This window comes from Cibotium barometz, chromosome 27, assembly GCF_041138505.1.
Source record: "Cibotium barometz isolate CiBa-2024 chromosome 27, ASM4113850v1, whole genome shotgun sequence".
NCBI lineage: Eukaryota > Viridiplantae > Streptophyta > Polypodiopsida > Cyatheales > Cibotiaceae > Cibotium > Cibotium barometz.
Window position 1 is genome coordinate 55926181 of NC_141072.1, and position 25228 is coordinate 55951408.

Genomic DNA, 25228 nt, shown 5'->3' on the forward strand with positions numbered 1-25228 from the left:
AGGAGTGCCCACGACTGATAAAAAAGACCCACGACTGCATAAATGCAGTCGGCCAGCAAACTGGTGCCCACGACTGATGAAAACCAGTCGGCCAGCAGCAAGAGTGCCCACGACTGATAAACATCCAGTCGGCCAGCACTGTACTGCTCTTGGCACCCTCTGGCAGCCCTCCCAAGCCTCAGAAAAATGGGAAAAAATAGGGGAAAAATGCGGAGAGTGGGGAAAAATGGGAAAACACCTCATAAGGGCGGGCACACCCACAACAAAGGCCCTGGTGTATAAAACTGGACAGGAGATGACTTCTATCATAGTCATGCTCTTATTCCACATTGGAAATAATCCCTTGAAAGGGAAGTTCTACGTGATTCCTCTAGAAACCATGTGTAAAGAAATACTCCTTGGAAGGAGTGGGATGGGACATAACCAGTGCAACATCGACTGGGATGCATGGACGATGACCTTACAGTTGGCCTCCGGCCAAGTTACTATCCTCATGAAGATGGACGAAGAGCCGGTACCTGCTTCTCCCCCATGCCAAGAGCTTCCCACGATCACTCCATCACCTCACTCCTACCAATCCATCCCACCAAAAAAGAGGCCACTCGTCATTCCAACCACATCAATGTCTCTCACACCCTCCCAACCACCAAGCTTGGTAGCAAACCACTCTCACACTGTCTCCTCTCAAGATACTAACCTCTACCAACCCAGACTAACCAAACTAACATTGCTAACACAACTAACACAACCCCACAAGGTATGCTATCTCATCCTTGGGTACCTAAAAAGCTTCTTTTGTTGGAGCACAAGACTATCATGCAGGTGAATCGACCTTATGGATCCCCCGGAGATCCAACCCTCCCCTTGTCCACAGGCGCCCAAAACTCCTTGTTTCCCATGTCAGCCATAAATTTTCCAACCACAAGCTTACAGGGTACAAGACAAACGTAGGCCCAAAAGCTCTCCATGGATCTTAAATCATCAATCAAACCCTCAGCTATACCCAAAACTAACCCTCGGTGTGGATCCCCAAACCTCTCCTATAAGCCCAACATTTCTATGAGGGAAATCTTCATATTTGGATCCCCTAGTTCCCTCAACCTCAACTTCCACCCCATGTCACTCAACAGTCCCCTACTCTTTAATGGAAATCCAAGGTGACATCTGCCGCCACCGTCAAGACTATCTAGGAAAAAGGAAAGCAAAAGCTTCATAGAGACACTCTAATCCCCATATTGACAGATCTAACTGCTACTGATATACCTTCAATGTCAGCCAATCCCCCACCTATCATTGTGAGGCTGCAACAACAAGGGCGTGCTAAAATGCCATCATCCAACTCCTTTAGTCTCAGGTACTTCCTTACCCACCACCTCAAAATCCCTCAAGGAAGTAATAACCCCACCTCGCCATTGCCCAATTGGAATCTACTCCTTACTTTGGCAAATTGGGCACGTGGTTAGTACAAAACCTGCAATGGGGTGCTAACATGATAGCCTTTGGGTACAAAACATGCTTTAGGGTGCCCACCAAAAAGCATCCATAGGCGTACCAAATTTTCCACGACCGTACTCTTTACAGGTTTTGAAATGCCATAAGTGTTCTAGATTTGCCCCAGCCATTCCATCCTTGGGGCACATCTACCACGCCCATTCAGAATTCATCATGGTCGTACCAAATCTTAATCAAAGGCCCCGCCCATTTGAAGTTTTCCATGGCCATTCCTTTCAGATTTCGTGAGTGAACGCCCCTTCTCTTCTCCAATTTGGAAGCTCGTGCTTGTTCGCTCCTGATTTGCTGATGCCACGAGCATTCAATGGCTTTGCCATGCCTATTCGCTCCTGATTTTCTGATGTCGCATGGTCATTTGTTGCTAGCGTTGTCATGCCCGTTCGCTTTCACTATCTATTTTCTATGGTCATTTGCTTGACACGCCACGGTTGTTTGCTACAGATGCAACGGTCATACCCTTATGCAAAACCTATAAATATGGCCCCCCACCCCCTCATTTCCTCACTTTTAGCTCTCTTGCTAACCAAACTCTTGCAAAATTTTCTGTTGAGCTCCCCAATTCTCCCACTCTCTATCACCCATGGATGATGAATTGGAATTTTCCCTTGAAGTTAAACATCATACCTCCATTCATAGGAAGTGCCCGACAAGTGGTAGATTTGAGGAGTACGCCCGACACCCCACTCAACTATCTCACTTGGGGGAGGCCCTTGGCCACATGGTGCACTCCCTCATGCAGAATAACCACAAAGTTGAGCACAAGCTCCTATATTTCGCAGGGCCATGTTGTAAGGCCATTGCCTCTAATCCTGCAATTGTATAGAAGTTGGAGCATCTAGGCCTGGGTAGACTGCCTACTTTGGAGCCATGGGGGCCCAACTTCTATAACAGCTTATACTTTACATAAAGCTATGACGCCAATCTACATCTGGGCAAAGTTGTGGATAATGACGGCCACCGACATAGGGTCTAGCTCAATGTGGAGCTCATCAGAAATGCCCTATAGCTCCCCCATATGGATTAGCCCTATGTGGGCTCACCAATGCCCCCTAGGATGACGAGGGGAGTATACACATGTAGCCCAAACAAGGATGGTGTGGAGTGGGCTAACATCACTCAGGAGAATCTGATCATGCCGGCTAGAGCTTTGCAGTTTTTGCTCACCACCACCAGATGGATCGATCGATTCAGCAGGTGCAGCATGACCACTTTGGCATGGTTACACCAAGGCCAAATAGTCGATTGGGCTGATTACCTTTTAAGGGAGCTGCATGTTGTATGTTCTAACCTATAGGGGAAGCTGGCAGTGGCACCTTGTTAACACGAGTGCTCTATTATGTGGCCGGGTGGGAGGAGTTGCCCCTCGCTGTTTAACTTAATAGCCATGACGCTGCCATTAAATCTTTTCCCGTGCCATCAACTTCTACCCACTCCCCACCAGCAAAGAGGAAACACCAAGAGCTAGCAGCCACTGAAGAGGTCCCTCCACCTACACAAGATGAGCTAGCAGCTGTAGAAGTACGCAGGAAGGTCGTAGAGGAGCAAGAGAAATAGAAGCAGGACTTCTTTAGCCGCAATTTTTTTGAGACCCCACCTCTGGACGCTTTGCTGAGATCCCCTCATTCGTAGAGGCTAGAACTTCTTCCCCCCATGTAGCACAACAACATATAGTAAACACCCTTCAGTGGGTGTGCTCAGGCGGTTTTCGCTCCAGCCAATCTTATGTTGAAAGTGTTCAGGTGGCCAATGGCAATGTGCCAAACTTTGCTTTAGGATTTTCACACATGGCTAGAGAGTTGATCACGCAAATGACGGATTACATCTACCGTCAACAAGAAGTGGTAGAAGTTTCATAGCGGGAGATGCTGCAAGCTAAGGCATAGGAATGCCAAGTGTCTAAAGACCTGTACCAGACCAACTTGCTTTACATGCAACTCCAGGGTAAGTTCGATGAGCAGACACAACAGCTTGGGCATGCACTCGCCTGCATCACCGACCTCTAGCATGCGACTTAACTAGGACCATGAAGCTTCTTAATGGGCACACCATGAGCTGACAATCATTGAGAGCCTCGCCCGAGAGTCCTAGAATTGATCCAAGTTTGCAGAGGAAGCCCTTGACCGGACTTAGAGGGATTTTTTGAGACATAGGGAGACTTTTGAACCCACCATTTGGACTCTGGAAGAGCATCTCGGTGAAGCCAAAGCCCGAGCCGCACAGCCCCCTTCTACCCTCTTTGCTCCCTCCTACAACACCCCCAATCGCAAGGTAGATGCTCTCATGCACACAACCAATGGAGCTTCCGATCCTAGCACTACCCCCACAAACCCCCTACCAACTCATTGACCTCCACTTCCGGAGCCTTTGGCCTAGAATTGATCCAAGGTTGCAGAGGAAGCCCTTGACCGGACTTAGAGGGTTTTTTGGAGACATAGGGAGACTTTTGAACCCACCATTTGGACTCTGGAAGAGCATCTCGGTGAAGCCAAAGCCCGAGCCGCACAGCCCCCTTCTACCCTCTTTGCTCCCTCCTACAACACCCCCAATCGCAAGGTAGATGCTCTCATGCACACAACCAATGGAGCTTCCGATCCTAGCACTACCCCCACAAACCCCCTACCAACTCATTGGCCTCCACTTCCGGAGCCTTTGGCTGAACCACCTCCAGCTTAACCTCTACCTCGACGAGCCCCTATCCTGCCACAGTTTCACTTACCTCCTTACCAAGCTCTCCATTTCGAGCATCACCCTCATCCCCCACTTCTTTTTTCAAGTCCTTCTTTCTTTCCACCACCCCCATGATTTCTATGAGCTCCCTCACCACCCTCTCTAAGCTATTTTGACAAACTTGTGCCAACTGCTACATTTTAGCTTCCCCTCCGACCCTTCAGGGCTCATCAATTTATTTGTTCTGGATGGCCTCTGCCCCTATCCTTACACCTCCCAAATTTCTATAGGGACTCTACATTATCTCCAAGATGTCCGCTGGCATGTGGTAAATAGCGCCTACCTCTCCCTCCATGCGGATGCTCTTCCCCCATACTCTGTCGAAGACCTTCTCATTCTCTTCCACAGGTGCTATTTCCAGATATAGGTAATGGCTGCCATTGGCATATCCTAGTTTGACAACTCTCATGTCACCTTCCCTCTTGAGTTTTCCTCTGAAGAATTAGCAGGCAGCTGCCAAAGCTTTCTTCCATGCACACGGCCCGATGGATGCTACAGGAGTTGGCGTAGCCCCTCACGACCAAGATGGTGGTGATGATGGCCATGGACATCTCCCACCCCCTCCCCCACAATCTTCCACCTAGTTCCTCTTCCCCCCATAGCCGCACCCAGACCCCACCATTACCACCCCCTTCTAGCACATCTACCTTACCACTGCTCCATTCACAACCCTCTTCTCCACCCATCCATTTTCCCACCCCACCTCCCTCACCCACACCACCATTACCCCCTTTTTTATCACTACAGTTAGGAATGCACATTGCATTCTGCAACATCCTCTCCACTTCCATTAAACTCCCACCCCTTTTTGACACAAGCCTCGCCCAACAGGATCCTTAACATCAACAACCCTTCCACCCCTGTCGTTGACACAACAACCTTCCACTCAAAATCTCGAAGGGGGAGAGATTCCGTCGCCACCACCACTGGAGCGTGAGGAAGTCGACCCTCTGCTCAACCCTCTCAACTGGTAGCACCCCCTCAACACCGTATGGATTTTGAGTAGGCAATTGCCATCCTACTCGGTTGATAACTCTAGGCAGATCCCATCACCGAAATCACAAACATCATGGACATCTATGTCCTATGTCCCTAACTCGACGCAAAGCATCACCAGTGGCGGGCGAGACCACCCCCAAGGACATGTGGAGGATACCACACTGGCCACCTGCCATTGATTTTCCCATCACATTCAAACTCATGGGCGAGCAGCTGGCCTGGAGGCGCCCCTTCCTCTCCAAGCCTTTCATCTGGGAGACGTACTACAATGCACCTTACGCACTCCTCTCACCATCGCCTATGTATCACATATTACACCCCCATTATGGTACTGGTTGGAGCTAGACAGATCTGCATTGCATTCTTGTATATCCTACGCATATAGGTTGCATACTGAGCCTCTAGCAGTAGTGCTCCATCCATCACACCCCCCCACTAGCTCAACACTTTCATAGTTTATTTCATGTTCATTTTGTCCTTTTTTTTTTTGAACATCCAGAAGACATTGATAGTTGTACATTGATTTGTCTCATAGGTCGAGTTCGGCTTATTCTATTCTTGAGCAGGAGTTGAGTTGATGGGCAGAGAGAGAGGGCATACGTGCATCAGGGCAGGCAGGGTTCAGGAGAGGCTTCTCCACTCTTGACCATATCTTGACACTCAGAGCTATTATTGAGGAGGCTAGATTATATGCATCTATTCTTGAGCAGGAGTTGAGTAGATGGGCAGAGAGAGAGGACATACGTGCATCAGGGCAGGCAGGGTTCAGGAGAGGCTTCTCCACTCTTGACCATATCTTGACACTCAGAGCTATTATTGAGGAGGGCAGATTATATGGCAGCAGGATTTATTGTTGCTTTGTGGATTTCCGCAAAGCTTTTGACACAGTACCGAGAGCCAGATTGATGCGCAGACTACAGGAGATGGGAGTGCCCACAGAGCTGATTTGGGGAATCATGGCTTTATACAGGACAGTTGTGGGACAGGTACGTACTACTCAGGGTATATCTGAGATGGTTCACTCCACTATTGGAGTGAAACAGGGCTGCCCCCTTTCTCCCACCTTATTTGGGATGTACGTGGATGAGGTTTCAGACTATGTAGAGCGGGAGGGTGACAGAGGAGCACAGCTAGCAGGGACATGGATTCCGCTGTTATTGTATGCTGATGATATTGTGCTGATCTCAGATTCTCCAGAGGGGATGCAGCGTCATTTGGATGCATTGCACACATTTGCACAGGACAGTGGATTGTCTGTTAACCTTGGTAAAACCAAGGTGATGGTGTTTAACACCACAGCACAGTGGGTTAGGAGGTCAGTACCCACCTTTACATATGGTCAGGAGACAGTGGAGTATACAGATGCATATACTTACCTTGGTGTGGTTTTCAGTGGCCCACTATTTTCCTTGAGGAGAGCAGCGGAGACCAGATTGACCAGAGCTTATGCAGCATTGGGGAGACTAGAGAGGATGTGTTCGCAGGTTCAGTTTCAGGAACCTCGAACAAAGCTCTGGCTCTTTGACACTTTGGTCACTTCAGCCATGCTTGCTGTATGGAGTGGAGATATGGGGACCCTCAGTGGATCACCACAGCCGAGCTGGTAGCACTGATGGATGGAGAAATATGGAGAGGCCCTTGGTTTCTATGATTTCCCGGATGATTAGGGCCAAGGCCTCCGTACCACATGATATTATCCGTGCAGAGATGGCTGCCCCCCCATTGGTGGTAGAGGCACTCACTCGATCAGTCTCCTTTATACATAGCACTTGGGCTCTCCCTAGAGACAGATATGCTCGCTTAGCCCTGGAGTCTTCACGACAGTTGGCATCACAGGGAGACGGATCATGTTGGTATGCACAGATGACAGCTTGGTTCCAGTTGCATGGCTTTAGTATGGAAAGGCTACCTCCATTTCAGTACTCCCTGGATGCACCCTCCCTCTCTCTCACACGGGCAGAGATTACCAGACTTATCAGGCAGGACTTGATTCAGCTGGACACTAGGAGGACATGGATATAGCCGACACAGGAGCTTGGTACGAAGATGGCTTTCTATAGAGATCATCTTCTCCAGCTCACGCAGGATGGGTTTGTGATTAGACCCAGCTACATGGATACTCATCTTTCTCATGGGGTACGGTGTGCTATTGGTCAGATGCGCACATCCTCACACCAGTTAGAGATTGAGACTGGCAGATTCAGAGGAGTACCAGCTGAGGCCAGGATTTGTCAGCTGTGCCAGATGGAGCCAGAGACAGAGTTACATTACATATGTCACTGTCCAGTATATTATGAGATACGAGGCCGTTTTCACTGCCTGTTTAGAGAGGGTTTCGGACCACTTTCTAGAGTCATGAGATACCAGGATCAGAGATGCCTCGGATTATACTTGCTGGAGCTTCGTAGACATAGAGAGGGTCTCTTGAGAGGGACGGGATCAGAGAGGGAGAGACACCTACAGAGGCAGATTACAGACTTCTTTCGACCAGAGATTGAGCAATCAGGCCAGCAGGCATTGCAGCTAGCCCCGGAGTATAGCCGCACTAGAGGTACACTGATTGATCGGGCTATAGAGCTGGGGCGGTCCAGGCGCCCCAAGATGAGAGGCCTATCTCGACACCGGCGGAGACTACATCAGAGGATCAGGACCATACTAGCACGGCATGGGAGACGTCCAGTCAGAGTACTCACCATGGAGGACATTGAGGATATCCGCCATCGACCGATGAGAGACATCTTTGGATAGTGATGTGTATGATGCTTACCTTTGTTGCTGGAGTTTTTCTCCCAGATGTTATCCATTAGGAGCTCCTAGTACCGTACTTTTCCTCACAGTTATTTCAGTTTCAGTTAGTTGTTTTTAGCTTTTATTACACAGACATTGTATCAGATCCACCAATTGTTGTAACCTTTTTGGTCTCATAGGTCATTTTGGCCTTTTGAAGACGTTAATATATCATTTCATTTCATTTCATTTCTCTCTCTCTCCCGGAATGCGAGATTCTATAAAGAAAGTTGTGCAGAGCTATCCCTTTCATCGACATTGGAGATCCCTCAGTGGCAATCAAAGGAAAACATGTGGTTTTGAGGTACGCAGATATGAAAGACAAAATTAAAGTCATGAAGCAAACAAGGTCACTTAAGGGAACGAAGGTGTGGATGGTGGATGAACTCACAGTCACACAACTAAAAAACAGGAAACAAGAACTCAATAAAGTATACGAAGCAAGGAAACAAGGAAAATGGGCAGTCTACCACCGTAGAGGTAGAGCTGTTATTGCAGATTTCAGGACAACCAAACATGGTAGTAATGAAGAGTAACTGCTAGAGAAATCCTTCATGTTATCTAGGATTCTCCTACGGCCATGTAGGGAATTTGAACTGTTTTTAGTTTTATCTTTATTTTCATTTTGTTGCCCCCGAAGTGGAATGTAATCACATGGATGTATCTGATTAGTCCTGTAGGTCAGATGTGGCCTCTAAAGGACGTTAATATAGTTTTCTTTCTTTCTTTCTTTCTCTCTCTCTCGTCGCTTGGGCCCCATCTCTCTCTCACAGTGAGAGGAACAGAGTCCTTTGGCAAGATTTATGGCAGCGATACACTCAAGAGACTTGGATTACACCCGCTCAGCCTTCGGGGTGCATGCTACATGCATAGGCAACCTTCTGAGAGTCGTCTGTAGGGCTGAAAACAGAGATTCAGGGCTGGACAGCATGGATCTTCCCGATGAAAGTGTGTTCTTTTGGGTGCAGAGGTGTTTCTCACGTAGCCCGTGCATAGATGGCGATCATAGTAACATGGAATGCCGTTCCATAGCCTTGGGAATGCGTTCCATAACCCATGTCGTTCCCGTTCCCGTTCCGCAAATATGCATACTTGGCTAAAGGCATTCTGGGTCTAATTTTTGAGTAAATGAGAATTTTTGTATTTTTCTATGATCATATCATATCATATGAGAGTGGTGTATGACCTTCTATCCAAAAGGCTTGGCAATATATGCCCTTGCATCTCCTTAGCTTAGCCATACGGTGATGATGTGTCGTTCCCATTTTCTTTTCGGGTTCCCATTCCGATTCCCATACCCATTCCCATTCCAAAACAGACCCCCATTCCATTTGTCCATTCCTGTTCGATGTGACCATGACGGTGATACTGTGGGTATTTTTTTTTGAAGTGTTGGTCTATTTCTCCGGGCCCCCCGATTTCAGTGACAGCTACCAATTTTTTTTCTTGTTTTTTTTCCCTTGATCAATTCTAATGCATTACCATGCTCTCATAGACCCTTTTGGTCTTCTGTATTAGTTTATTTTTATTTTTATTTTTTATAAAAATGATCAAATCTAATGTATTACTATGGTCTCATAGAACCCTCTGGTCTTTTGTGTGCACAGGCAGTAGCACGGGCCTGTAAGTATGGTATCTAGGCATGGGATGAGATTAATTTGCTTGATTCTTATAGTAGCTATGATGCAATAAAGTGTTTTTCTTCATTTTGATATCTAGGCATGGGATGAGATTAATTTTCTTGATTCTCATAGAAGCTATGATGCAATAAAGTTTTAATTACTGACTTCGAGGTGATCCTGCTCTGCTCCCAAATCGTGTTTTATTTCTTTGGTTTTTCATGTTGCTAACATGTGCTTGTTGGGATTGCAGCATGCAAGGGAGCAGAAGCAGTTTTCCACATGGCAGCTCCAGATTCATCAATCAGCAATTTCAATCTACACTACAATGTCACTGTTGAAGGTGGCAGTGACATTCTTTGCAGTCTTGCTTACAATCCAATCATAATTTGTTTTTCTTTAGACTCTGAATATCAAGTGTCACACAGTTTCACTATTTGTAAGTGGTATGTGCAGGAACGCGCAATATAATAAATGCTTGCCTTCATAACAACGTGCACAAGCTCATTTATACTAGCTCACCTAGTACTGTTTTTGATGGTGTGCATGGCATCATGAATGGAGATGAAACCCTGCCATACCCTGATCGGGTGTGTTTCCAGTGCCATCAATTCGAAATCAGATTATAAACAATCTTTCACCATCAGCAAAGGCTAACGTTTTTAACTTCAAGCTGCAGCATAATGATTCCTACTCTGAGACAAAAGCACAGGCAGAGGCACTTGTTCTTGGGGCTAATGGAAAGTCAGGTTTAGTCACTTGTGCTCTTCGTCCAAGCAGTATCTTTGGCCCTGGGGACAGGTTGCTAGTCCCATCGCTTGTTGCTGGTGCAAGATCAGGGAAAATGAAGGTATGGGCCGGCAGCACAAGTTCTTTTCCAACCGCATCTGTCATGCTTACTGTCATGTGTTTATGATATCTACTGCTTCCTGTATTAGATAGATACTGGCAGTATGATGTATATTCTGCAGCTGAAACCCTCAGAATTTTCGTCATTAATGGGTTTGAATTTTAGATTATTGTGTTATCAAAGACCTATACATATAACCAAGTAGCATAAGCTTCATTGCCTATGGCAATATGATCTAGCATTATTTGCTACTACTGAACCGCACGGGGCTAACTATTTTTGAACTAGTTCTGGTTGCATATGTCTGGGACTCTACTTCCACAAAACGTTTGTAGGACTAAATGCAAAAAAACCCAGTTCATTGGAACCCCCCCCCCCCCCCCCACGCGGCCCCACCTCCACCCTGCGCCTCTCTGCCCTCAGCCTGACCTTCGTGCCCCCGCCCCCCCCTGTCCTCCCCTTTTCTGCGCAGCCGCTTCCTTCACCAGCTGCCCTCAGTGGCTGCCTTCCTCCCCATCTTATCGCCGCCCTCCTGCTTTCAGCCCTCGCCCCCCTGTTGCCCCTGGTTTTTGTGCGCCCTAGCCTTCTTCATGCTGCCTCCTCCTTCCTCCTTCGTCCCCTTCGCTCCTTTATCGCGGCTTCTTCCCGTTTCATTATTGCCTCCCTCGTCCCGGTGTGACCCTTCCTTTTCACCTTGCCTCCTCTTCGAGCTTTCCTCCTGCCTCCCCCCTCCAGCATTTTCGCAGCAGGTTTCTTGGTTTCGGACAGCTTCATTTTTGCAGGTGTCGGCATCCTTTGGTCCTCACCCCTTCAGGAGGACTCCATGACCGCTGTTCCATCATCCCCACCAAGGCTGACGCCCCCCCGCCTCTTCTTTGAAGCAGACCTCCATGTCCTAGCTTCAATAGTAGCCTCCCTTGAGGCCTCTACTTTGTTTTGCAAGATTGTCGATACCACCCAGCGCACAGCCAGCTTTGTGACTTGCTCCAGGTCAGCCTCCTTGGCGAGCCTGGCAAAATCATTGACATCCATACCCTCCAACCAATGCGGCTACTACCAGGTGGAGTTCGACACCCTGGCAACTTCGGACCATGTGCTTCAGCTGAGCCTTGTAGCGTTACGCACGGCCCAGGCGTTCTTCACATGCAGCACGGTTTTAATCTCGCCTGTGACTCTCTTGCTAGAGTATTGGGATTCCCATTACGAGCATTTATCTCAGGAGCATCCGTATAGAGTGGAGGCCCCACGTGCTACATGTCACCAGCTTGCACATTCCCCAGTATGAAAGGTGCCTGTAGGTATATGTATATACACACACACACACACACACACACACACACACACACATACATATATATGTGTGTGTGTGTGTGTGTGTATACATATGTATAGTAAACTTGGCACGCAACTTTGCATGAGTAGCAGTGAACATCCACAGACTGAGAAGACTTAACCAAGTCTTGGAGGATATGTTGAGAGCTTATGTCGGAGAACGATAGAGCGATTGGGAAAAGTATTTGCCTTTACTGGAGTTTGCGTGTAATTTGCGCAAGCATTCCTCTACAAACTTTTCTCCATTTGAATTGAATTATGGGTATAATCCATTGATGCCAGGTACAATTGGATTACCTCAGAAGACACCAAGTGCAACTGAATTTCAGTCTCAGATGTGGTTAAATTTAGCTAGAGCTCGAGATTATATCCGTTGGGCTACAGATCGAGTGGTTTAAGTATGCTAATCCCAAGAGGATAGCTTGTTCTTTCTTTTTTCTCGGGAAAAAGATCCTTAAATTAGTTAAAGAAAAATTAGCCACAAGGGGCTAAGTACAACCACGATGGGCTAGATACAAACTCGCCTCATATAAGGGCGGGAAACAAGTGATCAAAGGGGGAGAGATGCTTCTCTTCCGGCTGGCTGCTCTATGAGGAGAAGGCTATCTCATAGGGGGGGGGACCACACAGGTGGTCTGTAATGCCAAATGGGGTCATTGCCTTATCTCTGAGGAAAGGGCCAGGCCTCCAAAGTCTCAAGAAGGCTTCGCGCCACTTCCGCATGCGGTTAGAACCTCCCTCCAGCTTCCCCCACTGATCGCGGAGGGTGTGAATGATATTTAGCTCGGGTAATCCCAAAGGCAATGTTGCTGAGACTCTTGGGGGTGGCCGCACCTCGGGCAAGCTGTTGACCGACCTCCAATTGCTAGCCAAGTACCGACCGCCAAACTACTATGTGCCATCAGCCCAAGAAAGAGAGTGATCTTCCTCGGCCGGAAGCTGTCCCAAAGCCTTTTCCAGAAATATGAAAGGAAGCAATGTGATAGGCCCTGAGACTACCAGTGTGCTGTTGCTGCCGGTGTGCCATCTATCTCAGGCATCTAGATCTTGCGGCCAAGCCACGCTGTATATGCAAAGGAGGGGGCATCCTGAGTCTCCTCCCGATCTGCAAGATCATCTAGATCTGCGAACTGGAGTGCCCTTCGGGATGATCCACTGGAAAGCCTCAACTGGTCGCCAAGTCGGGGCGGGTGTTGACCCTACCCAAAAACCACACGACTTGTGCCAGTTGATCTGCGCTACTGATGCACGGCATAAAATCTCAATCGCCTCCGCGAATCTTTGGAGATTCCCAACATCTCTTGCAAGGTAGGCTATTGTGTCGTCTGCAAACTTTTGAGTCCAGTAGCTCCTCCTGCGTGCGGAGGGGAAGGCGCAATCCGTGAAGTCCGGTCTCTTGGGCAGAGAGAAAACTATTCATGGCCTCGGCGACAAACATAAAGAGGTACGATACCAGAGGACAGCCCTGTCGAACGGAGTGGGAAAGGTGGAATCTGTTGCCTCTCGGGCTCCCTGAATGAGAACGTGGCTGTGTGATGCTTAATAAAGTCCTGAGACTCCACGAATCCACTCCATGGGGAATCCCATCCAGCTCATAGTGCCCTCTAGAAAGCTCCAATCCACCTTGTCATAAGCTTTCTAAAAGTCTAGGAGTAGCACAATGAGGTCCTGTTGCCGCATTCTGGCCGAAGCTGTCGCCTCCCAAAAGGTAATGTTGTCCAAAATGCTCTGATCTTAAACAAAACCAGTCTGAGTGTCGTGCATCAAGTCTGGGAGAGAAGGTTGAAGTCTCTTGCTGATGGCCTTGGCCAAAATCTTATAGGCAGTCCCTAGAAGGGTGATGGGTCTCCATTGCTAGATCTCCAATTTGTCACCACCCTCCTTGGGAATCAAATGTATCAAGCCCTCCATGAGCCGCTGTGGCATGGCACCTGTGAGCATAATCTCATTGAAGGCAGCGCGAAGGCCACCTTCCATGAGGTCCCAATGGCGAAGAAAGAAAGAGACAAGAAGTCCATCTGCCCCTGGGCATTTGCCCCCTGATAAAACCGTCATCGCCTCCGCCAGCTCCTTTGAAGTGAAAGTGGTCAATAAGAAAGCGTGAAGGGAGGGAGGAACCACCTCTCTCGTGTGCCTCCAGACTCTCTTGCGCACGTCCATCACCTGGGTGGATAAAGGGGCACCAGTGAGAAGAGATGGGAAGAAATCCGTGGCGATGGCTCTTACATGTGGGGGGTCATAAACAATAGCTCCATCCTGGCCGCGCAACCTGCGAATACCGTCTCTCCTCTTGTGGGGGCCAGCTATCTCAAAGAAATCTCCTGTAACTCTATCACTGGCTTGAGTCTAGAATGAAGCTTTGGCAGGATATCTGTACTCCACCCTCCTCTCCTCAATGGATCGAATCTTTGTGTGGGCGGCAGCAATCTGACTCTCAATCCACGGGTTGTCTGGGGAACTCTCTTGAAGACGCTGTAAAGAGGCTTTACCCCTCCTCAGGCTCCTGTCCTGCTCCCGAAATCCCTCCAATCTACTCCGGGCTGCATCCTGTAAGAAAACACTGATCTCCCCTAGGCCATCATCCAAAGTGCACGTTGCAGAGCCCGAGGAAAAGTCCAGTCCTACCCATATCTCTTCGATCCAACTGAAGATGTCAGGGTCCTGAATGAGGTCGTCTGGAATCTTGGAGCTTGCATGCCTATCATGCCTCCATGGATCCTCTAGGGACAAAATATGTGGGGCATGATCTGAGAAAGTAGTGCCTGCCAAAATACCAACCATCTCTCCGCGGCCGCAAGCCCACTCATCAATGTAAAAATTGTCCAGCTGTTGAGAGGTTGGGGCTAGTGCTCCGCCTATCCAATCAAGAGAAACTAAGACTCCTAGGGCTATGTCCAAACTCTGGGAGATGCCAAGGGTCCCGTCCCCTAAGAATTAGTATCATCTCCTCCAAGCCAGAGTACTCCGCTCCTGAGATTGTGGCCGTGCCACCTCCAAGTATGTCCTCTGCTGCCTCTATCATATTGAAGTCACCGCCCATGCACCAAAAATCAGCTTGGGGAAGGGCTTGTCGGATAGTGCTCCAAAAGATAGCTCTACCTACAGCAATATTCGGGGCATAAATGTTGAGGAAGCCAACACTATCCTCACCCATCAGAATGGTAACCCACTGAGCACGTCCTTGAACTATGACTCCTAATCCTGTCATAGATAGCAGAAGCTGCTCACTGATAGAGAACACACTCCTCGTGTCTTTGAAGGGCCGAAGGATGGGGACCAAGAAGTATAACTCCTACTTGGTAAAATCTTCATGTAGCGGCAAGTAAGGTGGTGCTTCTGGAGGAAAAGAATGTCGATAGGTCCCTCCACCATAGCTTGCTAAAGCTCTCCTCTAAGGACGCCTCACCTATGAAAGCACTGAGGCTCCCCTAAACCCTAAATGTTCCACACAATCCTCATATCAAATTTTGTGTGAGGCGGAACTATCGGAACTGCCCACCACTCGAAGAGTCTTGGGCGCAGGTTTAGACGGGAAATAGTCACAATCTTTCCTAGTGCGAAGTTGCGCCAAGTGGGTGTGGATCTTGTCCTCCATGTACTGCCACTATATCCAAGCGCGAGAGTATGCATACTCCATGCTCCATCGATCACAGTGAAGATACCTGTAAGAAGGGGGGAGAGGTATTGCGATAGAGGTATGCATGAACACAAAGAGCAGCACCTCCGGGCTGGAGATCACCATCTCCCCTTCTTTGTCTTTGTGGGCTAATCCACCAAGCTCATTCCTGGCCAGAGGCCATAGATGAGTAAGAACGTTGGTGATGCAGAGATCCTGCAGATGATGTGATAGCTCAATTGCCTGGCCCTAAATGGTAGCGGCCACCGACTCTAGATCCCACTTTGTCCTTGGGGCTGCACTCAAGGGGAAAGACAAAATCATCGCGCCATTCTCTGGCGTAGAGGGTCTGTAGTGGTGGAAGACCACGCATATCTGAATAGGGGCTACAGTCTCCTCAAAATTGTATGTTCCTTCCGTCGAAAGACACTGGAGGAAACTATAATCCACAGGCTGCCCCAAGATCCTAGGGGGGCCGCTTGGAGACTCAAGTGGGAGAGCCCTCACCGGTGAGGCCGCAATGGTCATCTCCACCGGCTCAGAGAAGCAATGAATTAGGCGACGAATGGAGCTCGCCAGCTGTTTCCTCTCCATATCAGGGGCTGCAGGGGGCCGACGGGAATGCTTTGGAGATGCGCGCGGGGGTGCGGGGGGGGTGTTGTGGGCACGGAAGAAGAGGAAGGGGCAGATGGAGCGACTGCGGGTAGAGTCAGAGGCGAGGGTGGGGGAGGAGGCAAGGGGGACTGGGAAGGCGGAGAGGCTGGAGAGGGACGCTGCTGAGAGGCATCCATCGGAGAGGAAGGCTGTTGGGAAAGGCTCGACGGAGAGAGGCTGGAGTCAACTGGCCCCATTGGGCACTGAGGGCCTGAAGAGGAGTCGCGAGACGAAGAATCGTCCGCCAAATCGGGGGGGCAGGGGGCACGGAAGAAGAGGAAGGGGCAGATGGAGCGACTGCGGGTAGAGTCAGAGGCGAGGGTGGGGGAGGAGGCAAGGTGGAGCGGGAAGGCGGGGAGGCTGGAGAGGGACGTTGCTGAGAGGCATCCATCGAAGAGGAAGGCTGTTGGGAAAGGCTCGATGGAGAGAGGGTGGGGTCAACTGGCCCCACTGGGCACTGAGGGCCTGAAGAGGAGTCGCGAGACGAAGAATCGTTCACCAAATCGGGGGGGGGGGGGGGGGGGGTGCTTTTTGTGACTAGAGGGAGCCCGCCATCTGTAGGCGGATGCTGTGATAAGTGCTCGTAACCGTTCTTTGACAGAACCGAATCCCCTTGCATGTTGCCAGCTTAGCGCGCACGGTGGCGAAGCTCAGCTCTGGTGCTCGGCCGGCAACCCGGGCGGGGGCCAACTGTCCATCACTCTTTGGTTGATGGGTCATCCATGGTCGGTACCTGGTACTCCGCGGCCTGGGAACCTGCTCCTCCCTCGGCCCCTTGGTGTGGATTTGAGTGGGAAGTAGGAGGGGGGACCACCGGGGGCGGTCTCCTAGACTGACGTTGAAAGCAAACTCTGGCCAAATGACGAGCAGGAGGCTCAAGATCATCCGGAGCTTCCACTTCAAAGTCAATAGGTCATCGAAAGGATGTTTCTCTCGCTCAATATATAAGACATTTGAATCATCAAAAGGTACGTGCAATTTACGACACTTGGCTTAAAATTGACAACACCAAGCAGTGGCATGAGTCATGATGATTAAAATTTTAATACATAGATCATTATATTTCACAAGGAGTTCTCAAAAGACAATGCAAAATTCCCTTTATTCGCATTCAAAGTACTATCTAGGTTTAATGGTGGACACGAAGTGCCTTTAAATGTTGAGAAGGTGGTGCTTGTCGAGAGGCATTGAATCCGGCGAGGCAATACAAATGCGGAGAGATGGGATCCTGGTTGCCCGTGCGAGGGCCGAGGCACCGATTGGGGGGGGGGGTCGGTCGCTCTCCCGATGGCACCACCAATCATCGGGAGAAGAGAATGTCACATGCACTCTGCACTTTAGTGCATGGTGACAAGATGGCTTATTATCATCAGTGCAATATTGTACAATATTAGTATCCCCTAGGATGATAATTGTTGTATGCTGTGACCCCATTGTAATCCTCGGTCCAGGATATGTCAGGCACGAGCTACGTAGGTCATTCCTTAGCCATAGTGAGACAGTTAGTCAGTGAAGTCCCTTAACCCACTTGGAGAGAATCATTCATGCATGTAGAGTTAGTAGAAAACTTAGGGTTTGCATTAGAAAGCACTCTGCATATTGCATAGCATTCATCTATTGCACATAGACCATTGCAGAAGCCTTGAAATAGCATTTGGTATTTTTAGGATATTTATTAGCATTTATCTGGCATTTTTTCAATATTTTTCAGCATTTAATACCATTATCCATGATGAACAAGTTATGTAGCAATTTATGCTACAGTCGGCCAGCATTAAATGCCAACCGACCAGCTCATAGTTAGTATAAATAGGCTTGCTTTGCACCATTCCATCCATCATCTCATAATTCAGCAGTCGAGCATCAAGCGTTGGAGCCTTCAGCCTAAGGAGCAACAACGATTGACCATTCAGCATCTAGAGCACTTCAGCCCTCAGCGTTTTTAGCCAGCGTTTCATCCTACAGCATCTAGGAGCATCTACACATGTGCACTCAGCCTCCATCAACAAAAAGCATCAGTTCCCAGCATTCAGCCCATCAGAAGACCTGCATTTTCTGCATAGGAGCAGTATTCAGCATACATATCTTCATCGTTTTGCTAAGCACTTCGGTGAAGGTAACCCACATTCATTCATTCATTTTCAGCATTCATACATAGCATAGAACAGTCCCAAACAGCCCATATCGCAGCCTCAAATTTGCAGCCTTCCCTCATTCCATTGGGAAGAGTGTATAGGCTCAAGATCGGTCATTATTGGTGCTTCTACAGCCATGTATAGTTCAGCCCGACTCTTGGTCCTCCGAGATCTTGCGTTTGGCTTATTGTCAGTCCAAAGCCATTCTCTTCAAAGTAATAAAGCAAATACTATTTCGGTAACGGGATAGGGGGCCCTTCAGTGGGTAATTCAGGACCCAATCTAGTGTATAGTTTCTATCTCTCTCTCTAAATCTCATAAAGTTTAAAGTTATAAAAGTGGATTGCTAAACTCACGCAACTCAGGATATAGAAGGCGGTGTGAGACTTGTGTGACAGGATCCTTAATTACGAATACTTTCCTTTAGCTAGGATTACAAATCCTCAGGATAAGAGTCCACGTAGCGGCTTCCCACCTTACGGGTGAGGCAGTCACTTGGTGGCAGCATTGGTCTAGTCTTCATACAGACCAGACCACAGGTGTCACAACTTTTAGCTGGGATACATTTGTCCATGACCTAAAGACCGGATTTCTCCCTCCCCAGTGTATGATCAGCCTGACAGATGAGTTCTATGGACTCAAATAGAACGGGTCACCTGTGCTTTAGTTTTCCGGCAAGGTGATATAACTTTAGCACAACAGTTAGGGTTATGTAAGCAATCAATTCATTTGTGGATTAGATCCTAATATCTGGTTCACAGTTCGTAACTTTGAAACCAGTATATATGACTGAGCTTTGACTCTGGCTCAAAATGAAGATGAACGGAGGCAAGCCTAAGCAGTCGTCTCACAGTCTAGTACCAAACCCCAGTAGTAGCAATCTGCTATGCAGCCAGGAAAAGGTAATGCATCTTCTAAAGATGCTAAGAAGAACGGTAGTAATAGCTGTAGTTCAGGGGGTAAGAAGGATAAGGAATCCAAGCCTAAGAAAACCCTTGAGGAAAAGGCTAAAGCAGGCATCACTGGAGGCTATCTTCCTCTAGAGGAGCAATAGAAATACCAGTCACAAATAAGAAGGATTGCGAGAAATGGCAAGCGGAGCAAGCCTCCACCAAAGCTCCTTCTGCCATAGTTGCCACAACATCTCCAACTCCTCCAGCCCTGTCTACCACCACAAATGTAGTTCAGCTTTTACTTTCTATGCATCCTATGTCATCCATGGTATTTGATGCTAAGCAGGAGGGTGAGAGCGATGCTGCATAGAAAAGCCTCATCTGAGCTTATGGCTCTGCCAAGGGCCGACAGTTTGTAGTCCTCTTTTATATGGGCAGTTCTGAGAACGGCATCTCTCCCCAGTTGGCTAACAAAATGAGCTGTACATTAGTACCATATCATTTGGATGTGGACGGGTTCACACCTGGTCTCCGAACCCACATATCTCAGAAGGCACAACAATTTGCCTTTGTAGTTCAAAAGGCCTCATTCCAATGAGGTTTCATCGTCTCGCCTTTTTTGGGGTGTGACATGATATTAGTAATGCAGTGGCTTCGTTAGTATGAGCCTATTCCCAGGACACTTTTACTATCTGTAAAGGTTTTCGTGAGTCTGTCATGATTCGTGGGAATAGAAGCATTCTTGGCATCCCATTGATTTCTCATCTCTAGGCTTGGCGAGCTATCCGCAAGGGAGCGGAAGGGGCACTACTTTATGTTCGTGCTCAAACAGCTCTACCTCATCGGTAGCAGCTATCTCATCTTCAGTCCCACAGTTAGGAGACCTTCTGTCTAGACATTAGGACATTATGCTTAGGGACAATCTCCCACCTAGTCTCCTCCCATCACGTCTTGAGGACCATCATATTGATTTGGTCCCTGGATCAGAACCTCCTAGCAGGTTCCCCTATTGTCTTTCCAAGACTTTAGAGGGCGAGCTAGAAAAGCAGTTATCTGAGCTCCTTCGAGCCGGATTCGTTCGGCCTTCTTCCTCACCATTTGATGCACCCATCCTATTTGTCCAAAAGAAGGACAAGTTTGCATGCCTTTGTGTAGACTACAGGGCATTGAACAAACTCACCATTAAGAATAAGTTTCCTATGCCAAGGATTGAGTATATTTTGGAGCGTTTAGACGGTGCAAAATTTTTCACTAAGATCGACCTCAAGAGTGGCTACCATCAGGTCCGCATTTTCGAAGTTGACATTCCAAAAACAGCTTTCCGGACAGAGCGTGGTCACTACGAGTTCGTAGTCATGCTGTTGGGCTTACCAATGCACCCACAACCTTCAATAAAATGATGTCCAGGATTTTCACAGTCCTCATTGGTAGGTGTGTTTTCATATTTCTTGATGACATACTTGTCTTCTTAGCCATTGCGGAGCAGCATGAGAAAGATGTGGAGAAAGTCTTGCAACTTTTGCGAGATAATGGGCTCTACATAAACGCCCAAAAGTCTATCTTCGGTGTTAAAGAGGTTCAATACTTGGGCTATATTATCCTTTCCGTTGGGATTCGCTTGGACCCCTCAAAGGTTCAAGAGATCTTGGATTGGGACATCCCTCAGACCGCCCAAGAGATCCGTTCTTTCGTAGGTCTTTGCCAAGCCTACAACACCCATGTTCACCAGTTTTCCAACCTTGCAGCACCTAACCGACTTTCTCAAGGGGGTGAAGACTCGTAGACAAAAAGTCTCAGTCACAGGCAAGGCGCTTGATGCATTCCGTGCACTCCAGAAAGGAGCCTCAGAACTGCATCTTGGGATGAACCTTTTGAGGTCATTACTGATGCCAGCAATGTAGCCATAGGTGCAATTCTCCAGCAGGACAATAGATCCATGGCCTACTACAGTTGCATGTTGCCGAAAAGAATTATTTGGTTTATGACAAAGAGCTTTTGGGTGTGATCACAACGCTCAAACATTGGAAGCCTTTCCTTTATGGACAGGTTTTCATAGTCAAAACAGACCACCAAGTACTTAAGTGGCTTTAAACCATGCCAAGTGCCGAGTGGAGTGATCGGCAAGCCAGATGGAGTCAGCTCTTTCAACAATTTGGAGGAATGATCGAGTACATCCCTGGTAAGCATAACCCAGTCGTCGCAGATGCTCTTAGTCGAAAGGCCAACATCCAAGCACTGCAGGAGTCTACCATTCTCAAAATCACGGGGAAAGACTTAGATAGCATGAAAGACTAGTATGTCGACTTCCCTGAGTTTGGTACTCAATACAATTTGGCCCTCACCTTTGAACCTAGCCATTACTCAGTGCAGAACGGTTGGTTGTTCTACAAGAACCGTCTCTGTGTCATTCGGGAAAAGCGAGCAGCTCTTCTCCATGATGCCCATGACTCCGTAGTTGGAGGACATCGTGGTATCAACAGTATCCTCGAGAAATTGGAACGGTCCTTTTATTGGCCAAAAATGAGGCGTGATGTATATTCACATGTTAAAACCTATAAGATTTGTCAAAAAGTTAAGACTCTACATACAAAGAAGGCTCAGTTACTTCAACCTTTGCCTATCCCTGACAGATCTTTCATCGACATTTCTATGGACTTTGTAGAGCTTCTACTAGTATCCACCGGATCCCGTAACACTCAATGTTTTACCATTGTGGATCGCTTCAGTAAGTTCTGCATGCTCATCCCGTGCAAGCATACGGCCACAATTGAGGACGTAGCCCGCCTTTTTCTCAAGCATTGGTATCCCATTTGTGGTTTGCCTAGCACCATTACATCAGACAGGGATTCCAAGTTCACCTCACATTTTTGGAGAGCATTGTTCGAGAACTTTGGAACCAAGTTACAGTTGTTTAGTGCATTCCATCCACAGATAGACGGCGAGACATAAATCTATAATCAGTTGGCCTTTGATGTTCTCAAGTCATACTGTCATGATCAGCCGTCCAAATGGGAACATTATCTTCCATTGGTCCAAGCCATCTTGAATGATACTCATTCATCCAATGTCGGACGGACTCCGTATGAAGCAGCCTTTGGTTGCCGTTTCTCTTCTCTTTTGATGAGAATGGTGTCTCTATCTCTCGAGGCTAACCAAACGACGGACGCATTTTCTGAAATCATTGAGTCAGTTAAAGACCGCTTGACCAACGCCCAAGAAGCTTATAGCAGACATACAAATAAGTCTAGACGAGATGTCCACTTCAAGGAAGGGGATTGGGTCTATCTGCGCATTATGAAACAGAGATTGAAACAAGTGGGCAAAGGTTGTTCCAAGCTTTCTTTCCGTAGTTTTGAACCTTTTCCAATAGTTAAAAAGATAAGTGGTGTCTCCATGAAGTTAAAGTTGCCTAACAGTTGGACGATGCATGATGTTTTCCATGTTTCTTGGCTAAAACCATATGTTGGTCCAGCAGTGTTTGATGTTTCCGATGAACAGCAGCCAAACGTGGTAGATGAAGCAGAAGCCATCGAGCCTGAGTAGATCCTTCTTCATCGTTGGAAGCATGGTTCCGGTCAAAGAATACGTCAGTTCTACACGAAGTTCCAAGAACGAGGTACCAGCCGTTTGGCTAGATGAGGAGTTCTTTCAAGAGTACCCCCAATTATTGGGGAACTACTTGGATGCCATGAACCTGCCGCCAAGCGAAACAGGAGGGAATGTCACATTCACTCTGCACTGTAGTGCATGGTGACAAGATGACTCATCATCATCAGTGCAATAGTGTACAGTATTAGTACCTTTAGGATGATAATTGTCGTACGCCATGACCCCATTGTAATCCTCAGTCTAGGATATGTCAGGTACGAGCTACCTAGGTCATTCCTCAGCCATAGTGAGTGAGTGAGTCAGTCAAGTCCCTTAACCCACTTGGAGAGAATCGTTCATGCATGTAGAATCAGTAGAAACCCTAGGGTTTGCATTAGAAAGCACTCTGCATATTGCATATCATTCATCCATTGCACATAGACCATTGCAGAAGCATGGAGTAGCAAACTCACCGGTAGCGCTCGCTGAGGCTCACGCTCCCCCCCTGCTCGCGTTGCTGTCTGTGTGCCCTCCCCCACTTCCCGCCCACGCGTTTACTCCCCCCCCCCTCCCCCGGCCTGCCCTCGCGTTTGCTCCCCCTCCTTCGCCTGTTTTTTTTTTCTTGCGCGCCCCTGCGCTGTAGCCCTCGCCACCTGCTCCTCTCTTTCGCGCCCCTCCTTTCTTTAGCGCCCCGCCCCCCCTCCGCTAGCCGTCGCCCTCTCTTCCCCCCCACCCCCCCGCCTTTTTCACGCTGCTTCCGCCCCCCCTTGGGGTTTTTTGTCTTCGCCGCCTTATCTCCCCCTCCCCTTCTTTCTGTTTTTTCGTCCCCTGGGGTTTTTTTTTCTTTACCTTCCGCCTTCCCCCTCCGCCCTTTGTGTGTAGCTCGGCTCTTGCAGGATCCGCATTCGCTCCGCCTTCGACATAGCTTTAGACTCTGATGGAGGCTCCTCTCGCCCCACCTCAGAGGGACTCTCCCGCAGCCCCCTCGCCCGCCCCTGAGGATACCCCCATCAGGCTTTCTCTTTCGCCAGAAGAGGAAGCGAGCCTCGCCGTAGAGGTGGAACGCCTCCAGGCACATTCCACCATCTGCCGTATAGTCGGCACTCGCCCCAATAGAGGGGAGATCCGGGATCTTCTCCAGGCCTGCCTTCTTGTAGATGTGGGCAAGATCCTGGACGTTCAGCTACTGGGCCGTGGACACTACCAGATCGAGTTCGAGACAGTCAAGAAAGAAAGAAAGAAAGAATGAAAGATTTTATTAACGTCTTCCAAAAGACCGAACTCGGCCTATGAGACAAATCGGAGTACCTGTATGGGGTATCCTCTGTCATCCCAACAAAATGAAAAAGTACTGAACAAAAAAAGCTGAATCTGGGTGTGCAGGGGATGGAGCTCTACTACGAGGAGAATGCAAAGCTATATGCATGGAGTATACAATCATGATATGCAACCTAGCTAGCTCCATCCTGTACCATACTGGGGGTATAAAATGGTATACATCAGTGAAGGGGGTGTCCACAGCTCCCTGAAGAACATGCCTGGGTGTGCTCTGAAGCGAGCCAGTCGCTCCGCACCCTCTCTGTGAAACTGAGCTCTGATCTCTGTCATCTCTCTCTGGTATAGGTGTGGTGTCCGAAAGCCAGGTGTCCTCTGTCTCCTGCGGGCTCTAAGTGTCTCTGCTCTCTGGAGAGTAATTCCCTGCCGTGTAGGGGCTGGGAGGGGGATGGATCTCGGAAAAAATGTAGTAATCTGTGTCTGTCGCCCCCCCTCTGGAGCTGTCTGAGCCTGTAATAATGTCTCTCTGTGGCGCTGTATGTCTAGAATGTATCTCCCCAGTATGCGCTGGTCTGCTGCCTCAAAGATCTGGTGTAGGGAATGTGGCTCTCTGAATAAAATGGGATATCTCTCTCTGATGGCTGTATATGCTCTGCATCTGCATACATAATGCTCCTCACTCTCCACCTCCTCTCTGCACAATCTGCATACCCTCTCTTCTCGGGGGATCCGTGCTGCTCTGCCAGTCTCAATCTCCAATCGGTGTGATGAAACTCTGAGCTGACCAATAGCCACTCGGGAGCCGTGTGGTAAAAAGCCCTCCATGTATCTGGGCCTCTCTATAAATCCATCATCAGTGATACTCATGAAGTGATCTCTGTAGTATAGCATCTTCGGTGGAAGAGGCTGTGTAGGCGATATCCATGTCTCTCGTGTATAGAGCTGCTATAGATCCTGTCTGAATACTCTGTTCCTCTCACTATGAGAGAGACGGATATGTGGTGCATCCCTGTCATACTGGAATGGTGGTAGATGATCCATGTCTAGGCCATGCTGTGAGAACCAATGTGTGACCTGTGCATACCATGATCCTCTGTCTCCTGCCTCAGCCAGCTATCTAGATGCCTCAAAAGCTCTGTATGACAATCTGTCCTGTGGCATCTCTCTGAATCTGTCTAGCAGGCATATAGTCTAAAATATGGCCTCTACCATCATAGGAGGCGCAACAAACTCTGCTCGGA

The 25228-nt window shown here is 48.4% G+C and overlaps 1 protein-coding gene across 1 annotated transcript in view; it reads left to right on the plus strand.

The window, feature by feature from the left end:
• LOC147623540 (3beta-hydroxysteroid-dehydrogenase/decarboxylase-like) overlaps window positions 1–25228 on the plus strand; it is a 103606-nt gene that overhangs the window by 47015 nt on the left and 31363 nt on the right. Inside the window, exons 2-4 of the mRNA XM_086821724.1 lie at window positions 9898–9987; window positions 10101–10234; window positions 10324–10494. Coding sequence (XP_086677850.1) covers window positions 9898–9987; window positions 10101–10234; window positions 10324–10494 — 395 coding nt within the window. The remainder of the gene's footprint in view (window positions 1–9897; window positions 9988–10100; window positions 10235–10323; window positions 10495–25228) is intronic.